The sequence below is a fragment of the Centruroides sculpturatus genome, unplaced genomic scaffold (genome assembly GCF_000671375.1).
Source record: "Centruroides sculpturatus isolate CEXI.00-Female unplaced genomic scaffold, Cexi_2.0 scaffold1381, whole genome shotgun sequence".
In the NCBI taxonomy this organism is placed as follows: domain Eukaryota; kingdom Metazoa; phylum Arthropoda; class Arachnida; order Scorpiones; family Buthidae; genus Centruroides; species Centruroides sculpturatus.
In genome coordinates, this window is record NW_019385727.1 from 99,664 (window position 1) to 125,970 (window position 26,307).

The following is a 26,307-nucleotide window of genomic DNA, read 5'->3' on the forward strand; positions in this document are numbered from 1 at the left end:
TTTTAATATCCAAGTAAATTAAAACATGACAACTTAAAATAAGACAAAGTTTAATAAATTCTTTTTAATTATTAAATTATAAAATTAATTTGCGATAATAATGTTTACAATTTGTACTAATATCGGATGTGGTTGAGAGTTATTAATATATGTTCGTCTATAAAATTTAATCCATGAATTTTTTTGGTAGTAAAATCGACTTGCCATTGTCTTTCGCTGATAATTGATGCTTTTTAACATAATCTATAGCCCAAGATTTCTCTTGAAAAATTAATTTTGTGATCAGTGCTACCCAAACCACTACTACTACTATTTACACCATAGACTTCTATGCATACTTTTCTCCCGCGAGTTTTAATAGAATTTGTTGCCAATAAACATCAGTGGCGCCCGGGGCAAGCTGCCCACCGTCTGCTGAGAGGTTTTCTTCGTTTGTGAGCGATAGGAAATTCTGAAGTTCCTCAAGGCCAGGTAGCCTTAAAGGATTAACCCATCGTGTATAGCCGCCTTAAAGTCGACTATGTCAACAGTAATATTTGGCAGGTACTGCCCAAGTATCCACTGCTTTGATTACATTTTCTTGTCTTCATTGCTGATCTTGCTGTTTTCTGTCTGTAAAATACTCAAGTATTTGTGAGTCTCTATTTCACTTCCATTGGGCATTTTCACATCTTCACTAGTGCTAGCTTTCTTGTATCACCAAAGTCCGTTATCTTTAGTAATGATACAGAAGTGTTCCGTTGATGATTTTTCAGAGTTTCAAATCATTCATATGCAAATAATAGGGCAACTTTGTTGATATTTGTGAAATGTGGTAGACTTCCCAGTTTTCTTCAAAATTATTAACAGTAGAATGAAATAACGAATAAACAACTATAATGAACAACAAAGATGAAAATGAATCCACTCGAAATATATCTCTATACTAGCAGACCCCGCCACGCGTTGTTGTGGCTCAAAATGTATCTATTATAAATGTATAACACTTCCCCCGTGGGGGGGGGGGAATTTTTCGAAAAATTTCTTCTTAGTACATTCTCTTGACGTACTCTATTAAAACGCAATCAAACACGCAAAAACCCGCATCTAAAATAGTATAAATAGAAGCAGAGTTCTTTATTGTAAGCCTTAATCCTAACCATTTCCCTTCGGCGGGGTTGAATTTCGACACGTATATTACAGTATATAAAAACACGTGCGTATTCGAATGCGGCATTGTGTCAAAATTTCAAAGGAATCGGCAGGAACAAACGAACATTACATTTTTATTTATATAGATAGATAGAAGATTTAGTTCATTTTCACAGAAAAGCGTAATGCCTGGCAGAAAAGCAAACTTAGGGCTTCGTACTCGTAGCGTCATCTGTTGGACATAAAAGCCTTAACCTAGATTATATATTTTAATTTATATGAATGTTTAACGGAATAATATACAGCCTAGCCTATGTCCACCCTGAGGTTCCATTCTAAATATTGGTGAAAGAATTTTTGAAATCGGATGAGTAGTTTCGGAGATTACCCGCTGCAAAGAAACTTACATACATACATACATACAAACATTACCTCTTTATAATATTAGTATAGATATAGATAATTATGTTGACTTAGCCTACTTTTTTGCCATTTATTGTCAGTTGTGTTTTCCAGATTTGCATTGTTTTCTAGACAAAACAAATTCCTTGATATTTCAAGCAGTAAAATATCCAATTTGTGTGGCAATGAGTCAAAGGTGTTTTTTTCTATAGTCTATTAAAGTTATACATGAATTTGTTCTTTGATGCAATTTAGGATCGTCTTGTCTATGTGTATCTCTACTTTTTCACCTGTTTCTTTTCTGTTCAGGAGGCTTCAAGTAATTTTGTTGAATGATGTATTGCATCAAAAATTATTCCTGTCAAGAATTTAAAGATGGATGATAAGCGGGTGATTGAATAATAGTTACTTGATACTGTGTTCTTTTTAGGGCCTTCCAGAATTAGATATGTAATGACAACTGAGAGTCATCATTTACCTAATTATCTGCCCTGTGAAGTATTTCATTCAATTGTCTGATCTAGAAGTCACATAGTTAATCTACTCAGGTGCTGGCCAGTTCTTTATCTTACCCATTTTTCTATTAATTCACTTGTCATTACTAAAATTTCCTGAGATCAGCATCCTGGATAGTGGACGTAAAAATTATCTTATTGTAATCTTTTGGATTATTCCATATGTATGTTTCCGGAACTCTACAATTTCTTTTTTACTTGATCTCCTGTGCAAGAACACTCTATTGATGTTTTGTAAAAGCATTTCTGGTTTGTCATGAAAAGTTGGTTCTACCTAAACTGTGCAATCCATGCTTCATATCTTTGAATCTTACTAATCATTACAATTTACTGCTTGATATTATCAGGATTCCTTGATTTTCCTTTAATACCTTTTTATTACGTCTTTCACCTTGTAGCATCTGATCTTAGTTTTCTAATTAGAACTGGAAATGAAATCTTTCCATTTTGGTAGACCACTTTGTTGCTTTTTCAATTTATATCCTAATTCTACAGTTTTGATTGCTGCAACACATGAGCTGATTTGTTTCACACACCAATGGTCCCAATTTTTTTCAATAAACTTAGAACATGTCAGATCCTTAAGATTAGGCCATTGAAATTTGTTTTATCTTTTATTCATATATTCAATGATTTTCTCTTTACCAACTGAGTCTTATGAAGAAGCTATTAGTGATGGAGCAGTAGTTGATGTTACTGCTTATTCTGACTATGCTTCTGTCTTGATTTTATCTGAGATTTTTCTGCCTGGATATTAATTATCATTTGTTCTGAATTTGCTTGAGTATTTCTTTGTGATTCCTGATCAAGACACCTTTGTTGTATTTTCTGTAATATATAACATATAACAAATACGTACTGGAAGTAGAATAAGTCGTAAAATAAACTACACCAATATAAATCCAGCAAAATTTAATAAAATAAAAACCTTTTCAATCGTTTCTCAACGATCATCTTCAGTTACCAAAAATAGAATATTACCGTATTTTGACGAGTATAAGTCGCTGTCAAGTATAAGACGCACCCCTATTTTGAGACAAAAAATTTAGAAAAAAACTTTAATGGGATTTAATGGGATCTAAAGATGCATTTTATTAATCATAGTGGCCAAGAACTTCTTCAACTGAATCACTGCTATCTACAGATAAATTACACCCATTAGGAACATATCTATGACGTCATTAATGACTGATTTATCACCCCTTTCTTCTTGAATTCCCGAAGTATTGACTGAATTATCATCATCACAATCTTCATAGATTGCCTCATCTTCTGTACCATCCATGACGATTATTTCAGTTTATCGATTTATCCATCGTCATATTCTTGAATAAAAAAACGAATAAAATGCTTTATTAAACTGAAATAATCGTCACTTATTAATGTAAACTCGAAAGTCACGAGATGACAGTCGACAGAACATGGCTGCGATGACTCGTGTGTCGGTACTCTAGCCATTCGGTTGAGGGACCATCTACTTAACGGACCACTGCACAGGTTGGTCCCTCTACTGTACCACCTCTAGTGGTACAGTATAGTGGACCACTACTGTAGATAATTTCACTGTAAAAATGGTTACCTGTCGAGTATAAGACGCACCATGATTTTGAGTCGCAAATGTAGTAGTAAAAAAAGTGCGACTTATACTCGTCAACATACGGTAAATATAGAACATAAAATGCGTTCGAAATAAATACAAAAAATAAAAGTTAACAAATAAATCAAATAAATAGTGAAAATTAATAATTGTAAAAGGACCTCCACGCAGTAGACAATGAGTCGGCATCTCTATGCTTTATACAACCGGTTTTCATGTGCGCTTTATACATTTCCAATCTCTCTACATGTTTGATCGTTTGCCTATTAGGCTGTGTATACACTAGGCGTTTTGCGTTGCGTTAGTTCGGCGTTATACGACCGTTTAGTGGAGCATAACCACTGGCGTGCCGTGACATTTGATGATAGGGAAGCTGTGTTTCTATAAGAAGCCGACTTCCAGGGGCAATCAGTCAGCGATGGTCTAGGGTCCATTCGTATTCGTTTGTTCGATAAGCCAGTAAAAACCGTAGACTTCTCTAAATGTATTTTTAATTAATAGATTATCTAAGGCCCACCAGTGGCCGAGCGGTCTTCGTACCCTAAACACTGGTCGTGGGTTCGCGCCGCGATCGGACAGGCTGGCTGCTTGGAGTTTTCCGGGTTTTCTCCTTGCCGATTACGACTAAATAGGAGGCCAGTTCCCCATTAAAGTCCTCCCGGAAGGCATTCTTTCCCCCACGCGTAACATCGCGCCCCAGAGAAGGCAACGGGAAACCACTCTGGGTACTAACTTTCCCTAGTAACACCTTGGCATATTATTAACTATTTCCTACTCTGCGCCGGGTGTCGCCGACGTCAGAAATCTGATATGGCACGAAGATGATGATTATCTAACGCACTTAATAAATAAGCAAGTTCAATATAATTAACTCTCTTATATTAGATTCTATACGCCCTCTAAATGCCAATTCTCGCTTCGATAACATCTACTAATTAAAATATATGTATTAGCCGTAACTATCTGGTTATAATTTTCAATATTTATTTTATATCGTGTACTAATGTTAAATTCTATTCTATTTTGATTTCCAAATCGCTTCAGTTTTACGAAAGAATCGATGGAGATTTAGGATTTTCGTGTCTTTTGCCAGCTCTACTCAAATTATTTAAATCGTCAAAGCCAATCTCAATCTACACACGAATTTTATTTGAAAATAGTAAGCGAGGCCAACAAAACAAATTTTGCATTTTTATGCATCCACAAAGCCATTTTATATCTTCATAAATTTTATCGTGAAAATGTCGAACAAATTTTTTCTTTTTCATTATACGGTCTCGAGCCAAAACTTTTTGAAATAAATTTTCGATATCACAATTACATTCCGAATCGCTAGCCATAATATAAGGGCTAAAATTAAAAATAAAATTATAAAAACTTGTTAAAATAAAATGTGTGATGATATACAATTATACATACCTGGTACAAAATATTTAATTGTATGAATATACTTTTAAAGAAAATTATAAATATAGTTTTGTGAAGAAACGTACATAAAAATAACAAAATAGTCTTTACTTTTTAAATATTAAAACAATCCACCTAGTTAAAATTGCTCCCTACCAGTGGCTCGTGGATGGAATCAGAGACGGTCTTGGTAGGTGTGCGGTGCGGTGCATGCTTGCCAAATCCCGAGGGTGTCTCTTTTGTCTCATCACTAGTATATCTCAAAGGACGCGACGGGGTTGTTGTAAATTTTAAACGTTTCTCACCATAGCTGTAAAAATCTAAATTTGTTAAACTTAAAAGTCATTTGTTTTCTAACTACTGTAATTCGTTTTAAGACCAGATGTCCACGAAAATTTCTAAAATTTACAGCTTTTAGTCACTTTCATCGAACTGGAAAAATTTCTGTCTTTATTACATCTAATATTACGAAGAAATCAGTCCCCGCTGTACTCGGCTAGAGATTGATTCGGTTAAGCTTTTGTTTAAGTAATATTCCGGCTCTTCCATCAGGGTTTTGTTTGTGTCCCCAATTCCCTAATCGCTTAATTATTTAACTACTTCTTAAGTAGAAATATGTCGAAACCGGTTACTTTGTACTAGAATATTTGTAGTCTCGAGGAAAAAGTGGAAAGACAAATTTTTATGACAAACGGATACATAAATCGTAAATTTAAGGAAAATAAATTCTAGAGCATTTTCTGTACCTGGTGCATCTCTCTCATTCATTAAATTTAGTTGTAAATGATGCTACCAAAGTAACGGTTAATTTTTTAACATTATACAAGAATTGTACGCGTTTTTTTCTACATCCCCTTAAAGACGGCATATACGAAATCGTAATATCACTGGCTTAACATCGAAATCCGTGAGTAATATAAAATTGGAGAGCGGAATAAATATATCAAATATTTTAATGGATTTTTTTTAACTCCTGTCAACTATACAGAACTATCGTAAAAACATACCAGTAAATTCTTGTCGGTCGGGTTAAGTTATAAATCTACTCGTTATTCACGTAATCGAAATATCTAGTGGGCGGGCGGCTAACAGCCCAGAACCGGTCCTTGATAGAATTGGAATCGTTATATATGTGCAGCTTCCACCCAAGGTCGTAGACTTCCGCCGGCTAAACCGGGCGAGGTTGGTGCTCTGTAAAGCGCGTGCGCAAATCTTGCTTTTCGTAATCTGAAAATACAGGAGTTTCCACTCCGCCACTAATATTCGAATATACAAAAGTAATTTTTTTTCACGTGTAGTATAAAAATTTGTAATAAGATACATAATGCGGTTATAATAAAATATTGTGCGATTATTTTCATATAATTAAAATTAATATTTATTTATTTTTTAGAAAATACGAGGGAAGCGGCGCTTCCACCGCTTCTAATGACGGCACGCCACTGCCACTGGCTCAGTTTGGAAATGAACGCGAAAGTAATTGCTTGTGTGCCCCTCCTCCATCGTCGCTATAAAAAACGATGGCAGAGGCAAAGAGAATTTTGGGTGCACCCAATATTACCAGATAGACTGACGCGTGGAATGTTTGCGACGTTGCATCCAAAACTAAGACAAAATAAACCCAAGTTTTTTAATTTTTTTTAAAATATCTATAAAATCCTTTGACAATGGTTGGTCTCTTTTAGATTTCATCAATAAATAGATCAGTATCGAAACGATCGTTCTCCATTTCGGCCAACGTACGTCCACTCTACTCGAAAACGCGCGATCGAATGTACAGTAACATGGCAGCACATATATCTGAAAGCGCTCGGCTGACGTCCGTAAAACGCGCGTTTTAACAAAAATCTATAAACGCGCGTTTGAGTATGTATGCCTATGCAGAACTCTTGGTTCTTTAAAACGCGCGTTTAAAAACGCCTAGTGTGTACACAGCCTTAGTCTTCGTTTTTATAATTGCCACTTGATCCCATTGCACGTCAATATCTTGTTGGTTTGCGTATGATGCCAACACAGTGCTATCAAGGTTCCTATTGATTGTATATTTGTGTTCCATGAGCCTTTGCTTTAGACCGCGCATCGTCGCACCCAATTAAACTAACCTGGAATCGAAACGTTGGTCATGTAAAGGCACCTTTTGGTGAATGGGGCCTTTCCAATGTCCATTCATCGGATACGTTTGCCCATAGGATGTGATTCGTTATTGCCGAAACTAAAGCATCTTTGCCTTGGAAAAGCTATTAGGTATGCAAGACGTAGAGCATACGCTTTTTTATATAAGCTTATAAAAATGGAGGATGATCTTTACGAACAGGACCCTAATCTACTAACATATGTCAATGAAAGAGTAGTTAAATTATCACAATCTTACGAAAGAAATTTAAAGCGTACGTACGTCAAAAAGATTAAATGGACATTCCGTTGCCAAAATATTAGACCACATTAAGTATCACAGCGTGGGACAACATTGTACCTCCGCAATGTCTTTTGGACACTCTTTTTCGGTCTTCTTTATGTTCCGGCTCCATTACCACAACCAGAGATCCTCATTCCGGATATTGAGCTCATCATTAAGGATATGAATAGCGCAGATCAAGATTTTATTCGATGGAAAACCAGATTCCGCACAGCGCAAGAAGTTTTCACCTTAGATTGAAGAAATCACGCCAATGGTTACTACACAATAAAGTGATACTCACCAAGGCGGATAAATCGAAAGAGGTTTTACTAAAACGTTCTACTTACAACGAGAGGCTAAAGGAATATATTACAGCACGGAATGCCAATCTGCACCCGTCAATTTCTTGGATACTTTACAACATAGAGTTAAAAGATTTACCTCCTCTGCTTTAGCGCGGCATTTGCACATGCAGAATTCCACGATTTTCGCTCCAAGAACACCTAAATTATTTGCGTTTCGAAAACGCATAAACCGGGTAACCAGCTACGTCCAGTCATTGATAAATGTGGCTCCCCAACATTCTTGATTGAAAAGCAGTTAGTCAACTTCTTTCGTGCTACAGACTGACTACATTTCTCTTATGGACAAGGAATGTTTGACCGTATTCGACTACAAATCCTTGTACCCTTCGATAAAATTGCCTCCTTGCTTCTGTGCCGTCAGGGATTTTTTATTTACCAATATAGAAAATGCTCCATATTATCATGTTCATATTCTGGAATTAGCGCATTTAATTTGTTACACATCGTTTTTTTGAGTTTGAAGGAAATGTCTTCTTACAAGGAAGAGGCGTACTTATGGGTAGTCCTACATCTGCAATCCTTTGCGAATTGGTTTTGCTTCAACTTGAAAACTCCATTCTACCCGAATTCCAACAGTAAATCGTTTTGTACGCTAGATATATTGATGACATTTTCATACTTTGGAGTGAAGAACCTAAACTACAATATTTTTTAAACAAGATCAACAATAACTCTTACGGTTTAACATTGCAGCTTGACCAGAAGAGTGACTAGTGATAACTTCCTAGACATTTCCATTACGTGCAAGCAAGGGGAGATCTGGATCGATATTTACCGTAAACCCTGCTTTCAACCCGTTTTCATCCCACGCCAAACAGTCGATCCCAAGCATATCAAATTAGCGGTTTTCAGATAATGGATTAAACGTGCTTATACGCATTGTACAAGTTTCTGCGATACGATAAGAGAGCTGGAGTACATTCTTAAGATAACCCAACTACACGGATATCCAAAAAAAGAGATAGAGCATCGAATTTCATCCTTCCAATCCACTGCACGGCATTCTCCCAGGGTTGATCGTAATAAACGAATAGTGCTTAATTACATCCCATTTTTTGAACAAGATACACAAATCTACTGCCAAGTCTAATAACTTTCACATTGTATACCGGCGCAATCCCACTATTTTCAAACTTTTAAGAAACGATAAAAAGAAAGAGGATCGGAATTCAACAACGGGTATATATTCGGTGCCTTTACATGACCAACGTTTGGATTCCAGGCTAGTTTACGTGGGTGCGACGATGCGCGGTCTAAAGCAAAGGCTCAAGGAACACAAATATACAATCAATAGGAACCTTAATAGCACTGTGTTGGCGTCATACGCAAACCAACAAGATATTGACGTGCAATGGGATCAAGCGGCAATTATAAAAACGATCAAACATGTAGAGAGATTGGAAATGTATAAAGCGCACATGAAAACCGGTTGTTTAAACCATAGAGATGCCGACGCATTGTCTACTGCGTGGAGGTCCTTTTACAATTATTAATTTTCACTATTTATTTGATTTATTTGTTAATTTTTATTTTTTGTATTTATTTCGAACGCATTTTATGTTCTATATTTAATATTCTATTTTTGGTAACTGAAGATGATCGTTGAGAAACGATTGAAAAGGTTTTTATTTTATTAAATTTTGCTGGATTTATATTGGTGTAGTTTATTTTACGATTTTCTGTAATTCCAATTCAGTAAATACATTGGGTTGCAGATCAGTAATAATTTATAGAAACAAACACTGTTCTGAGCTATCTGAAGCTAGGTAAATATCCTTCTGAGTTTGCTACGTTCATTTTAGTATCCATATAATAGAAAACTATAATTTTCCTATTCTTGGCAATTTTATGTTTTCTCATTTTGTTGGTCCTTCTAGCAGCTTTATAGTCTTCAATCCTGATTTTCCAGCTGAAGATCCTACAAACTATTTTTCAGCAAGTGCCCAGGTACTCCATTAGATGCAGGACTTATTGCCCCAGGTGATGAATGATCTGGTATAGGATTTGTTATGCATGTTTGTACTATCGTTATTGGGTTTTGGCCATATTTAGTCTGGTTCTTCATTACAGGCTTGTCTAGTTCTCCAATTCAGTCCTCTAAATCATTAGAATGCAGAAGCCCCACCATTTCAATAGGGTAGTTAATATCTGTTGGGGAGATAAATATAAAAATTGAAATAACAACTTTATTGATAAATTTTACTATTGTAGAATTTGATCTGAGTGATTGATTAGTAAATGCAAGACACTAACACATTTTAGATTGTATGGCACAGCAATATTGTCTGCTATGGGTGGACCTGACTCAAAATAATCAACCAGTATGCATGAGGAATGGTACTATCCACGAGAAATCATGGAATCAGACTTGGACTGAACCAGGATTTCTTCTTACAATAGTTGAGCTGATTGTCAATAATGTCAGCAAGATGGATGCATTGTGTTATATTAGTTGAAAATAATAATACTTTTTTACTCAATCAGTAATATACATGTAGAGCTTACACTTTAAATTACAATTGCAGTAGATTCTTGCTTTATGATATTCACTTTATACTAGTTATAAAGTCGGGAATGTAAACTACATTTTAACTGTATCGAATATACATTGAGATGGCCAATAGAAGGTTAGTGTTAAAATATTTCCAGGAATGTAATCTTAACTTATAACATTGAATCTATAGGAAATATGACTATTTGTTTTACAAGAATCAGTTTGATCATAAAAGCAAGGTCTACTATATTTATTACAATTTATGTTATTGTATAAATTAAATGTAATAACCTTAAAAAATTTTTTTAGCATACTTTGTTATCATCATTTTCTACTTTTGTACAAAGCGTAGAGGACATCAACATAGCACAAATTCTTCAAAAACTGGGTTGCTTGTATGGCTTATGGAGGTTACAGAATTATATGGGAATATTATATGAAGGTAAATATCATACATTTATACATAGTTAATTTATGACAGTAGATATATACTTGCCAACCGTCAGTGCTTTGTATGCCCTGTCAGTGGACAGGCTACTTTTCCCCTTTGTCAGCATTTTTAAATAATTTGATATAAACAGTTCATTTAATGAGTCTAATACAAGATCCTCAGCATATACTATATATTGGTAGGTATTTCACTAAAAACAACTGAAGTGAACTGGAATGACCTTCTCAGATTCATTCAATTGGATTGGAAAAGAACCAAGATTCAAATTTTTATATATGTAAGTTGGTATAAGTATGAAAATTTTAGCTCAAATATGATAATATTAAATGGCAGATATGCATCTTTAAGTCTGGCAACGTTAGTGCCCTTACATGATAGTTCAATCAATTATGGCCAACTCATCATCGGAAAGAAACTGGTTACTTTTATAGTTAGACCAAATTATTGAGCAGGGCTACAGTTTCTCCACCCAAAAAAGAAGAAACATCTGATTCATCACTTAAGAATATACAGACTATATCATACGAACTCTCTCAAGAAAAGAAACCAGATTGTTCTTTGAGATTTACTATTTTATAAGGATAACAAATCTTTGTAAAATCTCACAAATAGGCTGATGATGTTTTCCACATGGCATTGCAGGGCCTCTCATGAATTGCAGTGTGGCAAGTGAAAAGATATTTTGTATGATAAGAAAAAGTAAGATAGATAGGAAATAAATCCCAACCAGAAAAATCATTGTCCTTAATAACTGCAGTGAAAATCAATAAATTGACTGATAGCAACTGTCACGAGTACACTAATAGCAACAAAGCAAACCATAGCACAAATGCTTATAGCAAGATGCACTCATCATGCAATAATATCAAGACTCCTGACAGATCAAGATGGAGTAACTCATAAAAGGGACATCAAAGGTTCAAAATACTTGACCCTTTTAAAATTATTTAATAAAATTGAAGACAGTCTGCCCAATAAAGGACCTCCATTTATTATTTCCGTGTTCCAGACAATACACATTCTTGGCAACAGACCTTTCCTTTTAGGCTACTTGCTGCCAGAAGTTTAAAAAGTCCTCTTAAAAAACACAGAAATATATCCAATTAAAATTACAAAAATTTCTAAAAAGGAACTGGTGACATTCAGACGTCTTTCTTGCATCCATCATACCTTCGTTTGGGGTAATATTGCTTTTATCTACTAATAAGAAGTGCTGGAATATGTAGATTTAATGAAAGCTGCCCCTGGTGACCATACCTGTAGATTTTCATCTGTAAATTTTTTCGTCCGATGGAGATTATTTTTTAATAAAATAATATTTTTGTGTTTTTTAAAAGGACTTTTTAAACTTCTGGCAACAAGTAGCCTAAAAGGAAAGGTCTGTTGCCAAGAATGTGTATTGTCTGGAACACGGAAATAATAAATGGAGGTCCTTTATTGGGCAGACTGTCTTCAATTTTATTAAAAAATAATCTCCATCGGACGAAAAAATTTACTTTTTAAAATTGTGATGTTAAAGAGTATAAAGCTTCTGCCACACTCTTGACTATGTCTATAGCAATAGCTTTATAAAATATTATATGCAGAGAGAAATTACATTTTGTTTATTAAAAGTATTTAATAATCATTGTTAATAAAGAATTTTTTCACTTTTTATGCTGTCAGCATTTTTATTCAAAAATCAGTATCCCAGGTATTTATTATTTTTTTGTAACACACATATGCATGTTTTTTTATGCCATGCCCTGTGTTAATGGTCTTGTCGGTCTCCCATTGCAAGTCACAATGTTTTGTCTGTGAGTGTCCCTTCTGTAACTTGGGCATCTATTCTGTTTGTTATTGTCTATTCTGTATTGTTTATTGTCTTGTCATAAGGAACTTTGTCGGTTCTCCCATTGCAAGTACAATGGGTATTGTAAATATGATATGTTTGAGTGCCAATTGTTTAGGGCACTTCTGTAATTCTTTACTACTGTTCCACAAGTGAATGTAAATTTTTAATTTTGTTTTAAATAAAAGCGATACAGGTGCCTAAGGATAGGAAAGGGGAAGACTTCCGTTTCATCCCCTTTCCTATCCTTTATAATTTCACCTTCAGCCTCTTCCTCTAAATCATCTTTCTTCTCCATTTTCATCCCAGGCAGTACCTTTGAGTAGCCCTGGTTTCATCCCCTATCTGCTATAAGTAAAAGCTATTTATTCCTCATACTAAAGGTGTGCAAGTATGTAGATACTTTACTGAATTTAGTTATTAATAAAAGAAGTTGCTGTATTCAAAGTGGCAACAGCCATCAATTATTAAACTAACCTTAATATAACCTGACAGATTGTTTGACATAATTAAAATCAGGCTATTGCATCTGTTGTTATGCCTTGCTGGAGAAAGCATAAGCTGGCTCAGAGCCATAGAGGGCTGTGGCACCAAAATTACTGTTGTGAGGTTTAAAATTATTCTATTATTATTATATACAAAAATACATGATACACCTCTTAAAAATATCTGAATATTTAGAAAATAAAAGGTCTACAATATTAATCTCTAATATACATATGATTAAAACCTATCATGAATAGGTTTTCGTGAATTCATCCATAATAGATGATCAGATGAATAAAAAAAATGATTAGACAATAATCCAATAATAATTAAAATCCAAAGTAAGATGAAACAGAACTGAAAATTTTGTATAAAATATAGCTTCTACCAATCAATTATTTAATTTACAAACTGGCTTATTCTTTGATTTGATATTGAACTATGCTGCAATGTCACACTTGTAGTATTAACTCACTCAGAATTAATTTAGCAGTTCATAACATTATTATTACAAAACATAACATTAAGTATTTAATTAATAAGAGAATAATAAAAGTTTATTCTCTCTACAAAATAGATAAACAGAAAGAAATCATCCCTCTCTTATAAATCCACTGACATGACATGCATTTTGTGTTGCTACTCACTTCAAATGAAAAATTTATAAGTATTATAACTGTTTATGATATAAAAACAGTGAATGTTTGTCATTCAGGAAACCTAAAGGCTAATATTTATCTGATCTGTACTTATTTTTCAATGTATATACTAGGCTTTAACTTGTATCATTACTTTTAAATTATCAGAAATATTTTTATTTAAAGAACACTCATTAGATATTTGCATAAAAAATAACAGTATTAATGGATACTTAATAATTACAATAAATTGTTGTCTATTTATACATTTCTTCTGAAGATATTCTAAAATCACAACTCAAATGATATCTTGATAAATAAAATAATAGTAGCAATTATGATATAAGATTTCTAACTTTTAAAATATTTTCTTAATAAAATTTCCTGATGTTTAAACTTGCAAAGAAACAGTTTTAATGTAATTATTGTATTTAACTTGTTTTTACATTACATTCAAAGTATATAAATTCTTGCATTCCATAATTGGAACTCAACTTATCCAAAACCTGAAGCAGATCTTGATTAAGATTGAAAATGTTAGCTCGTTTATGCTTACCAGAAGTAAAGATTTAAAAGTGTTGTTCATCTGAATCCTTGATGAACGTGACCTCAATTCTTTCATTTATAATTTTTGATTATTCAACAACATTCTAATACAGTAGACACTTTCTAATCTGGCGTACCCCATTAAAATATCTTTCTCTTATGTTCATTACTGTTTAAAATACATATAGTAAATTTATAGTTTTGTAAATAAAATGTAGAATAATATAGAAAAGAAAGTAAAATGGAAATATTAATTCTGATATCAATTGTGAATAACCAGAGAAATGAAATAAAATTCGTGTGATTTTAAAACGTGGGCAATATACTGAATTTTTACATTCGCCACAAATATGTTGATTGAATCACTAATATTTTTTATTCCGTTCTCAAGAATAAATGGAAAAAATTACAGCGACTACAAATAAGTTATTATTTAAAAAGAGAGAAATAAGGGTGTTAATTTATTATTTCTAACATAAAAACTTCACAATATCGAGTTTTATTTGCGAAATTTCTGTGAAATATTTTGTATAGACTCTACTACATCGAAGAAATCACAAGAAATAATATTGTTAGTTGTATTGTGTCATTCTACTACACCAATATTGCTAACTTTTTAAAAAATTGTAATAATGTAATTGGATAATATAGCTTAAACGAAGTTCATATTAATAAAAAATATATTAAAATATAAATAATAAATAAAAAATTATGATTAATACTCGATTATTTNTTTAAGAGAAATCAAAGAAGATAGGGAATAGCATATAGTGAAATATGCAAGATCATCCCTCGTTCGAGAATAACTTGTGAATATAAATAAGGGAAAGAACAAGATCATCCCTCGTTCGAGAATAACTTGTGAATATAAATAAGGGAAAGAACACGATCACAATTCCACTTTTCAACACATGTTAATATTTATAAAGAATTAAACTTCCACTTACTGTATTCCTCTGCATAATTTCACAACAAAATACAGCTCCAAAAAGAATCAGTACAGAAGGGTGACCTACAGGCCATGTCATTCATTGCTTTTAGTCCTATATACTATGCACTCTCACTAATCCAGCATTTCTCTGTGCAAGGAATGGCCAGATTAGCAAGTGTCTACTGTATACAGTGGGAAATGAGTTCCTACTTCAAACTTGATGGGATCATATGTCTTTCGGATAATCCAGAAACTCTTTTCTTTTGTGTACATACACAAAAGCACTGTATTTAAAGTAAATTAATTTACTCAAACTCTAATATAATATTATGTATGTGTAGCCAACCTAGTTCTCTGGCACTACAATTGACAGATGACATAAGTTCCATTTACATGGACAGTTGGTCTCTGTAGTATGCACAATGGCTACACATTCCAATATTTTTTTGAAAACCATTTTGTATAATTATGTATATACAACAATGAATTTTACTGTTTTTGTCAAATAATTATCACCCAAACCCCAAAATAGAACCTTTTTAGCTGTATTCATTAATTTTCTAAAAGATGTTTATAATTAAAACAGTTAAATATAATGCCAAACACCAATTATGCACTGTACTAATGAGTAGTAATAAAAAACTTATATTTAATAATAAATTTTTGTTATTTAATAGATGCCATTTATTTTACATGAATGTCGATTAAGATGATTTTTATTAATTAATTTGATTTAAATTCAACTATGGCACCTATCTAAAAATGGAATTAGCATCTTTCCTGCATATGCATGGAAATCTAATTTAAATAGTAATGTCATCCATTATTCATGTTGTGATGTCAGGCAATCTCAGCACCACTAACTTTAGTGGTAATAACTTAATCAAATTGGTAGTCCTGTTGTTGATTGGTTGGGCCATCTACTTTCTTTAAGTATAGAGAGTTGACTGTGTCTCTAATCTGTGGTGGTTCAAACAAGTTATTTGGCAACTGGTGCAATTATGAGTTCAAAATTCTGTTTAGGAACTTATTTGTGTGAAAACAAGAGGTTTGACTGTATCACACAAGATATATATTGTATGTACAGAAATGATATCAATATCTGTGTTATTTTGCCATAAGCAGTGACATAATTTAAGATTTTGCTCTGGGGTGATCTGGGAGGATTATCTAAAACCAGCATTTCTCAAACTATGGGTCGCATTAAAATTTTTATTGGATTGCAAAATGACACTACCTTCTCCAGAAATACTTGTATTACTGAAATATTCTCTAAGAACTAGGAACAATAGATGTTAAGTACTAAAAATTTTTAAACAACTTTTTTTCTTATAATCATTAGTGTCATTTACTAATAAAATTAAGATTATAGAATGTGTGTATATGAAATTGTTTCTCGTCTATTTTGAACAACATCAAAATTGATATTTTATGCAAGGTCTAATAACAAAAACAAATACACTGAGTTCAGCGTTACATGCGTTTTCTTTATCGCTAGCACTTTCAACGAACTTATTGTCGTCGTCCTCAGGCGAATACAGATATTTACCAAAGAGCTTTTAAACCAAAATAATCGAATGCAGAATAGAACGCATAAGATAATTTGAAATTATGTTAAAGCCGTTAAGAACACGAAGTAAATATTTAAACATAATTCAAAAACTGAATGAGCAGACAACTCCGTGAAGTGTGAGCTGGCGCATGCGCAGAGCCATGCTCACGCTACATGCATACTAGAGACTGCTAATACTCGCTTAAACGCTTATACAGCGTGACCCATACACTAGGCAGCTCGAGCATAGGGGTGTTGCAAGTGTCCAAGGTGGTAGTGAGGAGAAATTCCCATATAAAAACAGTTTTTCGATCCTTGTAGCTCTTGAGCATAACCGCTTGGGACCATAGCGGGTTGTAACCCTGCTCAAGTACCTTCCTTGTAAGCTCGGTGGTGTGTCTTCCCCTCCTAACATCGTCTTGGTGCTCATCAAGGTGGCTGGAAAGCATTCTAGTGGTGGCCCCGATATATCTTGTGTTTACTCCCGTTGCCTGATTTTCCAAAGGTACAGCATAGACCCCCCCGATTTCTCAAGAATGGAAAATTTGTCTCTATCATTACAAATAAGTTTGCGTAGGCTTGGAAGTGGGGTTAAAGGTAGTACAAGGTTGTGCTGCTTAAAGATGCTGCAGATGCGTACAGATAGGGGTCCAAGGTAAGGCAACGCTATTTGTACCTTTGAAGATTCTCTCTTGCTGCATAAAGTAGTACTTGGAAACAATGCTTTCTTTACCTTATTGAGCACATGCGTAAACTTTGCACGTGGAAAGCCAGCAGCGCGTACTGCCAAATTGACGATATCTAACTCGACGTTTATCAGCTCCTGCGTAGACGACAGTAAATAAGCCCTTCTGACAAGGGAGGCAATGGCAGTATTAACGTATCGAGAAGTCTGAAAGGCCTCTGCTGGTATAATGTGCGGAGCTATGCTAGATTTGTGATGGACCGAGAATTGTAGTCCTTCCGAAAATTTACATATACGCAAGTCTAAGAATGCTACTTCCGCATCGCTTTCTTTCTCCCAAGTGAAATTGATGGAAGGATATATACTTGCGAATTGTTGCATAAAGATGAGGAACGACTCCTCTGTGTCTTCCCACGCTATGACGATGTCGTCAACATAACGCAAATACAGCCTCAGGTAATGGATGGCAAGCGGGGAATTGAACGTTCTGTGCTCTATCTCTCTCATAACAAGTTCCGCTAGGATAGCGGATAAAGGGAAACCCATGGGGACCCCTTGTTTTTGTACCTGTTGGATGTTAAAGCCCTCTTTTAGAAGCAGCGAATTAGCCAGCATTACAGCCTCAAAGTGGGCACTGAAGAATATAAAAATATTACATCTAGCTTGCAGAAGGTATAGGTATCTGGCTGTAGTGTCCCAATACTCGAAGCGATGGTGGATTTAGCAGCTACAGAAGTACTCATCTCTACAAGTTAATTTTCAGTAATAGAAACTGAAATTGAAGTTATTTGTTACAAATTGAAATTGGCCCAAACTGGCTCTTTATATAAATGTATTCAATGTATATACATTGAATGTATATACATTAAGATTATGCATCAGTAATGCATAATCTTATTTTGTTATATAATATACAGTGACTCCAGTTTACCAGGTTTCTTAAGTTTTGTATTAGAAACATTTGGGTGGCAGAACCACTACAAACAAATATATTGAGCTGCATAAGCAAAAAGTTTCAGAAACTCTGCTCTAAACAGTAATATCTGAATAAAGTGAAATTAAACATCCCTTTCTCCTCACTTCTGATAAATTAGTATCCCTTCTATATCAGCCAGACAAATGTTATAGAATATTCCTGATAAATCTAGAAGAAAAATTCAAGAACAAACTTGACATCTAAACTATGATCTTTCTTATATTACACGACTGTGGATTGTTTTAGAAGTGACTGATAACAGAGCATTTATATTATTATGTTGGGTTTAGTGGGTTATACTCGGTACACACCGGTGGCTGTGTACTACGCCGGACCAGAGTCAAGGCATAGCAACCAAGAGCTAAATTAAATAAGCGTGTCTGTGTCTGCATTCAGGAATTTCCTAACAATATGGCATGTATTCAATATAGTGGCCTTCTGTAGTGTGATGTATGTATTTCTACTCAATTGTAATGTTCCCAGGCTTGTCTGTAGTGTGTGTGGTATCACACCTGTACAGGAGAGAACGACAGGTACAATAAGTACTCTATCCATCCTCCACAGATGCCTTATTTCCTGGGCGAGTTCTGTATACTTGCTAATTTTTTTAGTGCATGTGTTTTGTACATTGTTAGTGTTTGGAATAACTATGTCTATAATGTATGTGATTTTACTGTGTTTGTCAATGAGTGTGATGTCTGGTCTGTTGTGGTAAATTGTTTTATCTGTGATTATGGCTCTGTCGTAGTACATTTTGTGCGTGTTGTTTTCCAATACTGTCTGTGGAATATACTTGTAGTATGGTTCGTGGATGTCTGCCAATTTGTGTTTCTTTGCAAGCTCTTGGTGTATTATATTTGCTACTTGATTGTGTCTATGTAAGTAATCTGTCTGTGCCAAGAGCTTGCAACCAGAAGTGATGTGTTGTATAGTTTCTGGCATGATGTGACATTTTCTGCATGTGTCATTTGTGAGTGTTGTATCTTTGAGTATGTGTTTTCTGTAGTTTTTAGTATTTATGACCTGATCCTGTATGGCAATCATGAATCCTTCCGTCTCCCCAAAGAGGCATCCCCGATCTAACCAGCTGTTTGACGCAGTTTTGTCAACAAAATCCTGGGCCAGGTCATAAGGATGCCTGCCATGGAGTGCCTTTCGAGCCCACGATTGCTTGATGGTGTCTATGCTTTTTATGTGTTGTGTCATGTCTGTATGATGTGAGTGTAAGTTTAATGGTGTGTTATTTGAGTCTGCTAGAGTTACTGCTTTATGTAACTGTGATGTTTCTTGTTTCTTGTAGAAAAACTCTCGCAGTGACTGTATTTGTTTGTAGTGAAGGTTAACTATGTCAATCAGGCCACGTCCGCCTTCTTTACGTGGAAGGGTTAATCTTTCTGTGGCGGATTTAGGATGATGTTGTTTATGCTTAGTAAGTGTTGTTCTTGTTTTCCTTTGGAGTTGCTCGAGATCTGTGTGAGTCCAATGTATAACTCCAAAAGAGTATGTGAGTACTGGGATGACATATGTGTTTATTGCTTTAACTGTGTGTTTTGCATTTAACTGTGTTCTAAGTATAGCGTTTAACCTACTTTGGTATTCTTTAATTAATCGTTGCTTTATTTGTGTATGTTCTGTTAGTTTGGCCTGTTGGAATCCTAAGTACTTGTAGAACTCGCCCTCTTCCATGGATTCAATAACGTCTCCATTTCCAAGTGCAAAATCTTCTTTCTTCAGGATTCCTTTTTCTATGTGAAGTTTTTTGCATTTGTCTAGGCCAAACTCCATTTGTATGTCCTTAGTGTATGAATGTGTGATTTGTAGGAGTTGATGAAGTTGTTTTTGTGTGGATGCATAAAGTTTTATGTCGTCCATGTACATGAGATGTGAGAGTGTAAACTGTGTTGTTTTTTCATGTCTGATATTGTAGCCATAATGCGTGTTGTTTAACATGTTGGATAATGGATTCAGGGCTAGGCAGAACCAGAGAGGACTCAAGGAATCTCCTTGAAAAATTCCTCGCCTAATGAATATTTCGTTTGTTTGTATGGAAGTGTTACTAACCCTGAGATGTAGTGTTGTTCTCCAGTGCTGCATAGTGTTTTCGAAGAATGCAATGAGTGATGGATGTATTTTGTACATGTGTAGAATATGTAGCAGCCAACTGTGTGGAACACTGTCGAATGCTTTTCTGTAGTCTATATATGCCATGTGTATGTTTCTGTGTTGTTTGTGTGCTTGCCGTAGAATGACTGAATCTATGAGTAACTGTTCTTTGCATCCCCTGTGATTTCTACGGCAACCTTTTTGTTGTTCTGTAAGAATGTCGTGTTCTTCAACATGTTTGTATATTTTGTTTGTGATACAGGATGTCAATAATTTGTAGAGTGTTGGAAGACATGTAATTGGTCTGTATTGTGTGGGGTCTGTGGTTTTGTTGTTTTTAGGTTTCATGTAGGTGATGCCCCGAGTAAGAAATTTTGGCATGTCTTGTGGATTGATGATGATGTGTGTTAGATGTTTAGCTAGTTCCTGGTGCAGTGATGTAAACTTTTTGTACCAGAAATTGTGAATGTTGTCTACACCAGGTGTCTTCCAGTTGTGTGTTCTGTTAACAGCGTAGCGAATGTCGTGTATGTTTATTTCAGCACAGGGCATAGTTGGTATGTTGTGCAAGTTTCTGTTCTCCTCCTCGATCCAGCCTGCATCAGCATTGTGTGTAACAGCATTGGACCAAAGAGAAGACCAATAAGTTGTGAGTTCTTCTTCTGTTGGTGTGCCACTGTGCTGTGTATCAGTGTTTGTTTTGGTACTGATTTGTCTGTAGAAAAGTTTTTCATTGTTTGTGAATAATTTATTTTGTTGTTTTCGTAGTGTACATGTTTTGTATCGTTTGAGTCTACGTGCTTTGGCTGCGAGTTTTTGTTTTAGTGTATCGATGTATTCTGTAATGTGTGTGTTGTGATGTTCATGTTTTGTGTGTGTTTTGATTTTCTTGAAAATGTTTTTGAGTTGTTTCTTTAATTTGGGTGTTATGTTGTTTTTAGTGTATTGTGTCAGCCTGCCTAATTGCTGTCTAATGTCATTTATTTGTGTTTCTATTCATCTCTGCCAGGCAGGCTTGTGATAGAATTGTGTTTTGTGTGTGTTTGTCTGCAATTGTATTTTCAGTCCAAGGTGTGTTACTACTGTGACTGCCCCAGCATAAACTAATGTATGAATGTCTGAGAGGGTAGAAATTGAATGAATGTAATTTAATATAATAAAATTTCATTACAAATACTAGTCGTATCTTGCTTGCTTGCCACCTCCAATCACCTGGAACAACCATTCTTCACAGCAGAGATGACTTTTCTTTGTAGGCTACAGCTCTGCACAAATATGTATAATAGTCTAAAATGTCCACAGGTGACAATCCCAACACAATTAAAAATATAACATTTTCTTGTAAAAAAGGCTGGACATGGCAAGCAAGCAAGATATGACTAGTATTTGTAATGAAATTTTATTATATTAAATTGTAATTTCTGCCAGCCCTTTTTTACAAGAAAATACAATTGAATGAATGTAGTTTGGTAGTGAGTGAGTGTTTACATAATTTAGTGTTTCTCCTACTACCTTTGATGTGTTGATTTTCGGTATTCGTGGTCTTTGTGTGGGATCTGTGCCTGTATATTTAGTGAGTGTTTCCTGAAATATTAGTGAGAGTGTATTAACTAAATCTATGTCTATGTTATCAGTGATGGATGAGGAAGTGTCTGGAGTATCATTAATGGTAGTTGTTGTATGTGTACTATTATCAATGCTTGTTGCTGGATTATCCTGACAGGTTACGTGATCTTCATTAATGTTAAATGTTTCTGTCTGTTGATGTATTTGATCAGCAACCTGTTGTTTGATAAGTTCAAGTGTTGTTTGTGGGATAAGGTTGTTGTGTATAATTGTTCTTTTTTGATCAACAACCCTTTGTTCGGTGACAGTGAGGTGAGGATATTGTTGTGTGAATCTATGGTGTAGTTGTTGTCTGTATGCTGTCATGTTTGTTTCGAGTCTTGTGATGGTGTAGTAAGTGCGGATGATAAACTCGTTCATTTCTGTTGTCCATTTCATCCGTTGGCGTGGTTTTCCAGCCTTTGTGGTCTGTGGATGCATTGCCACAGAAACACCAAGGCTAGGTTGATTCCTCACATCTGTTGAGGGCATTGCAGTAGCCATGCTTGGGCCGGCGCTGCTTTCGCCACCGGTAACCAAGGGAGACTGGAGCCTATTTTTCGAACGTGAGCCTCTGCCTAACCCACGAACGCGGACCTTGTTAACCCGGGCGACGTCCGAGCCGGTATCATACTTAGATCTGGTTACTACCATAATAATTATCTCCACAGAATGTGGGTGTGTGGTCACTCTTAGCTTCATTTCTCCCCATAGACCTTACTGGCATGGGTGTCCCTACCAGGAGCTTGTGCTCCAGCCTGCATTGCTCTATGGTTCAGTAAAATTACTGGGCTCTCCCACCATGACCAGGTGGTGACCACGGGAGAGTTATTATTATTATTATTATTAAGAGAATAAAATAACTGATTGATATTGAATTATTCATTAATAAAATGTAATTTTAGATTTATTGTTTCAGACAAATTTTTTTATCTAGTTTAAATTTTCGCCCATATCACCCCCATAAGTATACCGCAAGCTATAAGTAACTTGACATTAACTAATAAATTTAATATCATTTAGTATTGTCATTGAATTTAGTTATTTTATCTATAATCGTTAACATCATTAAACTAAAGATGATATTTAGTAGTATAGATATCTAATTTGTATTTTTTCTAAATATTTAGGAGAATGTTGTTGTAAAACTCTCTCATCATATGTAGAAAATGCAATTCTGAATCTGTGTGCAGATTTAAAGGACAATTCTGTTGCTTTGGCTGATGCTCTTGCACCATCTGACTTTATTCTTAATTCTGTTTTGGGGAAATCAGATGGACAAGTGAGTCAAAATTTTTCATATAAGATATTTAGTAGTGAATTAAAAAAATTTTTTTAAAATATTTTCTTATAGATTTATAAGAATATGTATGATGAAATTAAGAAAACACAAGAAAATCCAGACTTTTCCATCAAACCTGAATACATTCTCTTGCAAAGTAAGATATAGAAGCATTTGACACTTAAATATGTTCGAACTGCCGACAAAACAATTTGAAACCCATCAACTAGAAATAAGAATTACATTTAAAATATTGTAATTTATAGAATAATTTTAATGTAATTTCTGTACAAAAATGCAATTTTAATGAAACTATTTTATATAATGTTTCAAAGAAATAAATTTTATAATAAGACACACAACCTTTAACATATATTTTTATAATGACTTCAAACTTTATTTTTTTTTCTAGCTTACATTATTCATCTTACAATTCACAAGTCTGATGATAAATTAAAACCTGATATTTTCAAACTTAGATTTTTTTAATATGTAAAATTTATAAAAATTAAACTGTTGAGCAAAGTATTTCAAGAAAAAAATAATAATATATAATTTTATTGATGCTTTAAAAATCATGCTTTTTTATGACTAGTATATGCATGGATTCCTTCCTTAAAGTACCAATAGCAGCTAAACAATAATTCATATTAGTACAGATAATACAATAAAAAACACATCAAAATTAGACTGTTATACATTTTATACTTTAAACATAACAAATTACTTCAAATTATTTTCAGCTGCCATTCAGGACAAATACATTTACAGTATTAACTAATTTTTTAAAAGTATTTTTTGTTTGTTTTTTTAGTTTTCAAAACATTTGTTATGAAAAATTTCTGAGGACTTACTTACAAACTAAGTAATTAATAAACAAAAAAAAATTCATAATTATTCCTAGCAAAATTTCTTTTTTAGTCAATATTTTCTATCATATAAGGTTAAAAACTGAAATAAAAAATTTTTGTTATCAACTGAATGCTGTAGTTTTTATTAAAAGAAGTTACAAGATAATCAAGAATATAAAATTATTTAAATTCTAAAAGGAATGTTTAAGTTTTCAGTATACTTCTGGATAAGTTTCATTAACAATTTTCAGAAAAATAATAATATTCAGACACATTAAATATTTATTAAAACATATGTAAAAGTTTGTACAATTGAAATTAAAATATATAAATTTTATAAATGGCACATAGTCATAATTTTGAATTTTTAGAAACTNATAATACTGGTTCAACTTCCTAACAAATAAATATTTAAATAAAACAAATTTATCAGGAATGCTATGAATATGGAAATCAGTTTTTATGATTGTATAATATTTTTCCCCCATTATCACAAGCAATAAAGTTTATTAAAAATTGCTTTCTATCGAAAACAATTATATCAATACCTACATAATCACAAGTGTAAAGATTTTATAACAGTTGTAATCCAGAATGTTTCGATAGAGCATTGTATTAACAAGAAGAAACTAAAGAGAGACTATACAGAATTTATAAAATAATTATACAAGTTTCATATACAATATGAAATAAAGTAAAAAACACAATGCTTTATCAATAAAGATAATTTAATTACACAACACATGAAACAAGAATATATGTCAGCATAGCCAATTAATTATCTAATTTCTATAGGAAGTTTACACTCTAGTTAATATCTAGAGGGTGCTTCGTGAAAAACACCACACAACATCCTCCAGAATATTTGGACAGACAAATACAAGGCACTTAAGCTGCAAATTCACTTCATTCAGAGGATAATAAATTATCATCCACTGATTTAGTTATCACATGTGCAATGTGAAGCTACAATGCACAGGCCGTACGATAAAGTACGGCAATTTTGAGAAATTTGTAAAATTTTGTTGTTAGTTGAATATTAATTATAAAACATTTAATGCAGTCGACATTTACAATAATTCTAATTAGCACAAGAGTGATGATTATTATTATTATAATTATTATTTTGAATATGACAATTTATATTTTATTTATTTCTTGATTTTCGATTGACTAGTTTTTATAATAAATTGCACTAACTTAAATAGATATACAGAACAAAAATACACATTATAAAATTAATGTTTTTGAACACACAAGGATTAAAATTACATAAAGTTCATTCTTACTGATTGGTTAATTTGAAGATTGTAGACTAATACATACGCTCTTCATTTAATTATTATTATATCCCCACTTAAAATACTGATAATTTTAAAGTAAAATTTGTAATTAAATGCAAGTATACACAGTATTTAAAAAAGTAAGGACATAAGGATTTATTTTATAAAATCTTAGATATAGAAGTTTTAATTAAATAAAATAATTACATGTAAAATTTACAGTGATAATCTCAAATTAGCCATTTTACATTTGATGTCTATATTTTATCATGAATTAGAAAATTTTTGAATAAAACAGCAGAAATTTTATGAATTTTTTCAAATTATATTTGCTTTCGCATTCTATTTTTATAACTTAAAATATTTGATAGTTGACTGGCTTTTATTTTTAGATTTAATGTAACAAATTTAGTAAATATCTGTTAAACAATTCTCTTAATATGAAACTGTGTCTGTATTTTTATTTGGTTTATATCACACAACAAAGTGTAGTACAATTGACACAAGGCTTTTCTTTACATCCTTATTTAATCTGCTTTTTTATTTGTCAAGACATGCTTTGGGAATTTGCCCCTCATCTGTCTGCTACATAAAATTATGATGTTATAATTTTAATGTAGCTGATAGATGAGGGGCAAATATGTCTTGGCAAATAAAAAAAAAAAACAGAGTAAAGAAAGATGTAAAGAAAAGCCTTGTGTCAACTGTACTACACTTTGTTGTGTGATATAAACCAAATGTTAAACAGTTAACAAAATCTTATAATATTGATTTAGAA

At 33.4% G+C, this 26,307-nt stretch overlaps 1 protein-coding gene across 1 annotated transcript in view; it reads left to right on the forward strand.

The window, feature by feature from the left end:
* The window catches only part of LOC111641582 (peroxisomal acyl-coenzyme A oxidase 3-like), a 91,242-nt gene extending 67,497 nt beyond the window's left edge, over nucleotides 1-23,745 (forward strand). Inside the window, exons 20-22 of the mRNA XM_023387761.1 lie at nucleotides 10,619-10,751; nucleotides 23,244-23,395; nucleotides 23,477-23,745. Coding sequence (XP_023243529.1) covers nucleotides 10,619-10,751; nucleotides 23,244-23,395; nucleotides 23,477-23,563 — 372 coding nt within the window. The 3' untranslated portion in view covers nucleotides 23,564-23,745. The remainder of the gene's footprint in view (nucleotides 1-10,618; nucleotides 10,752-23,243; nucleotides 23,396-23,476) is intronic.
* The last annotated feature ends 2,562 nt before the right edge of the window (nucleotides 23,746-26,307 follow it).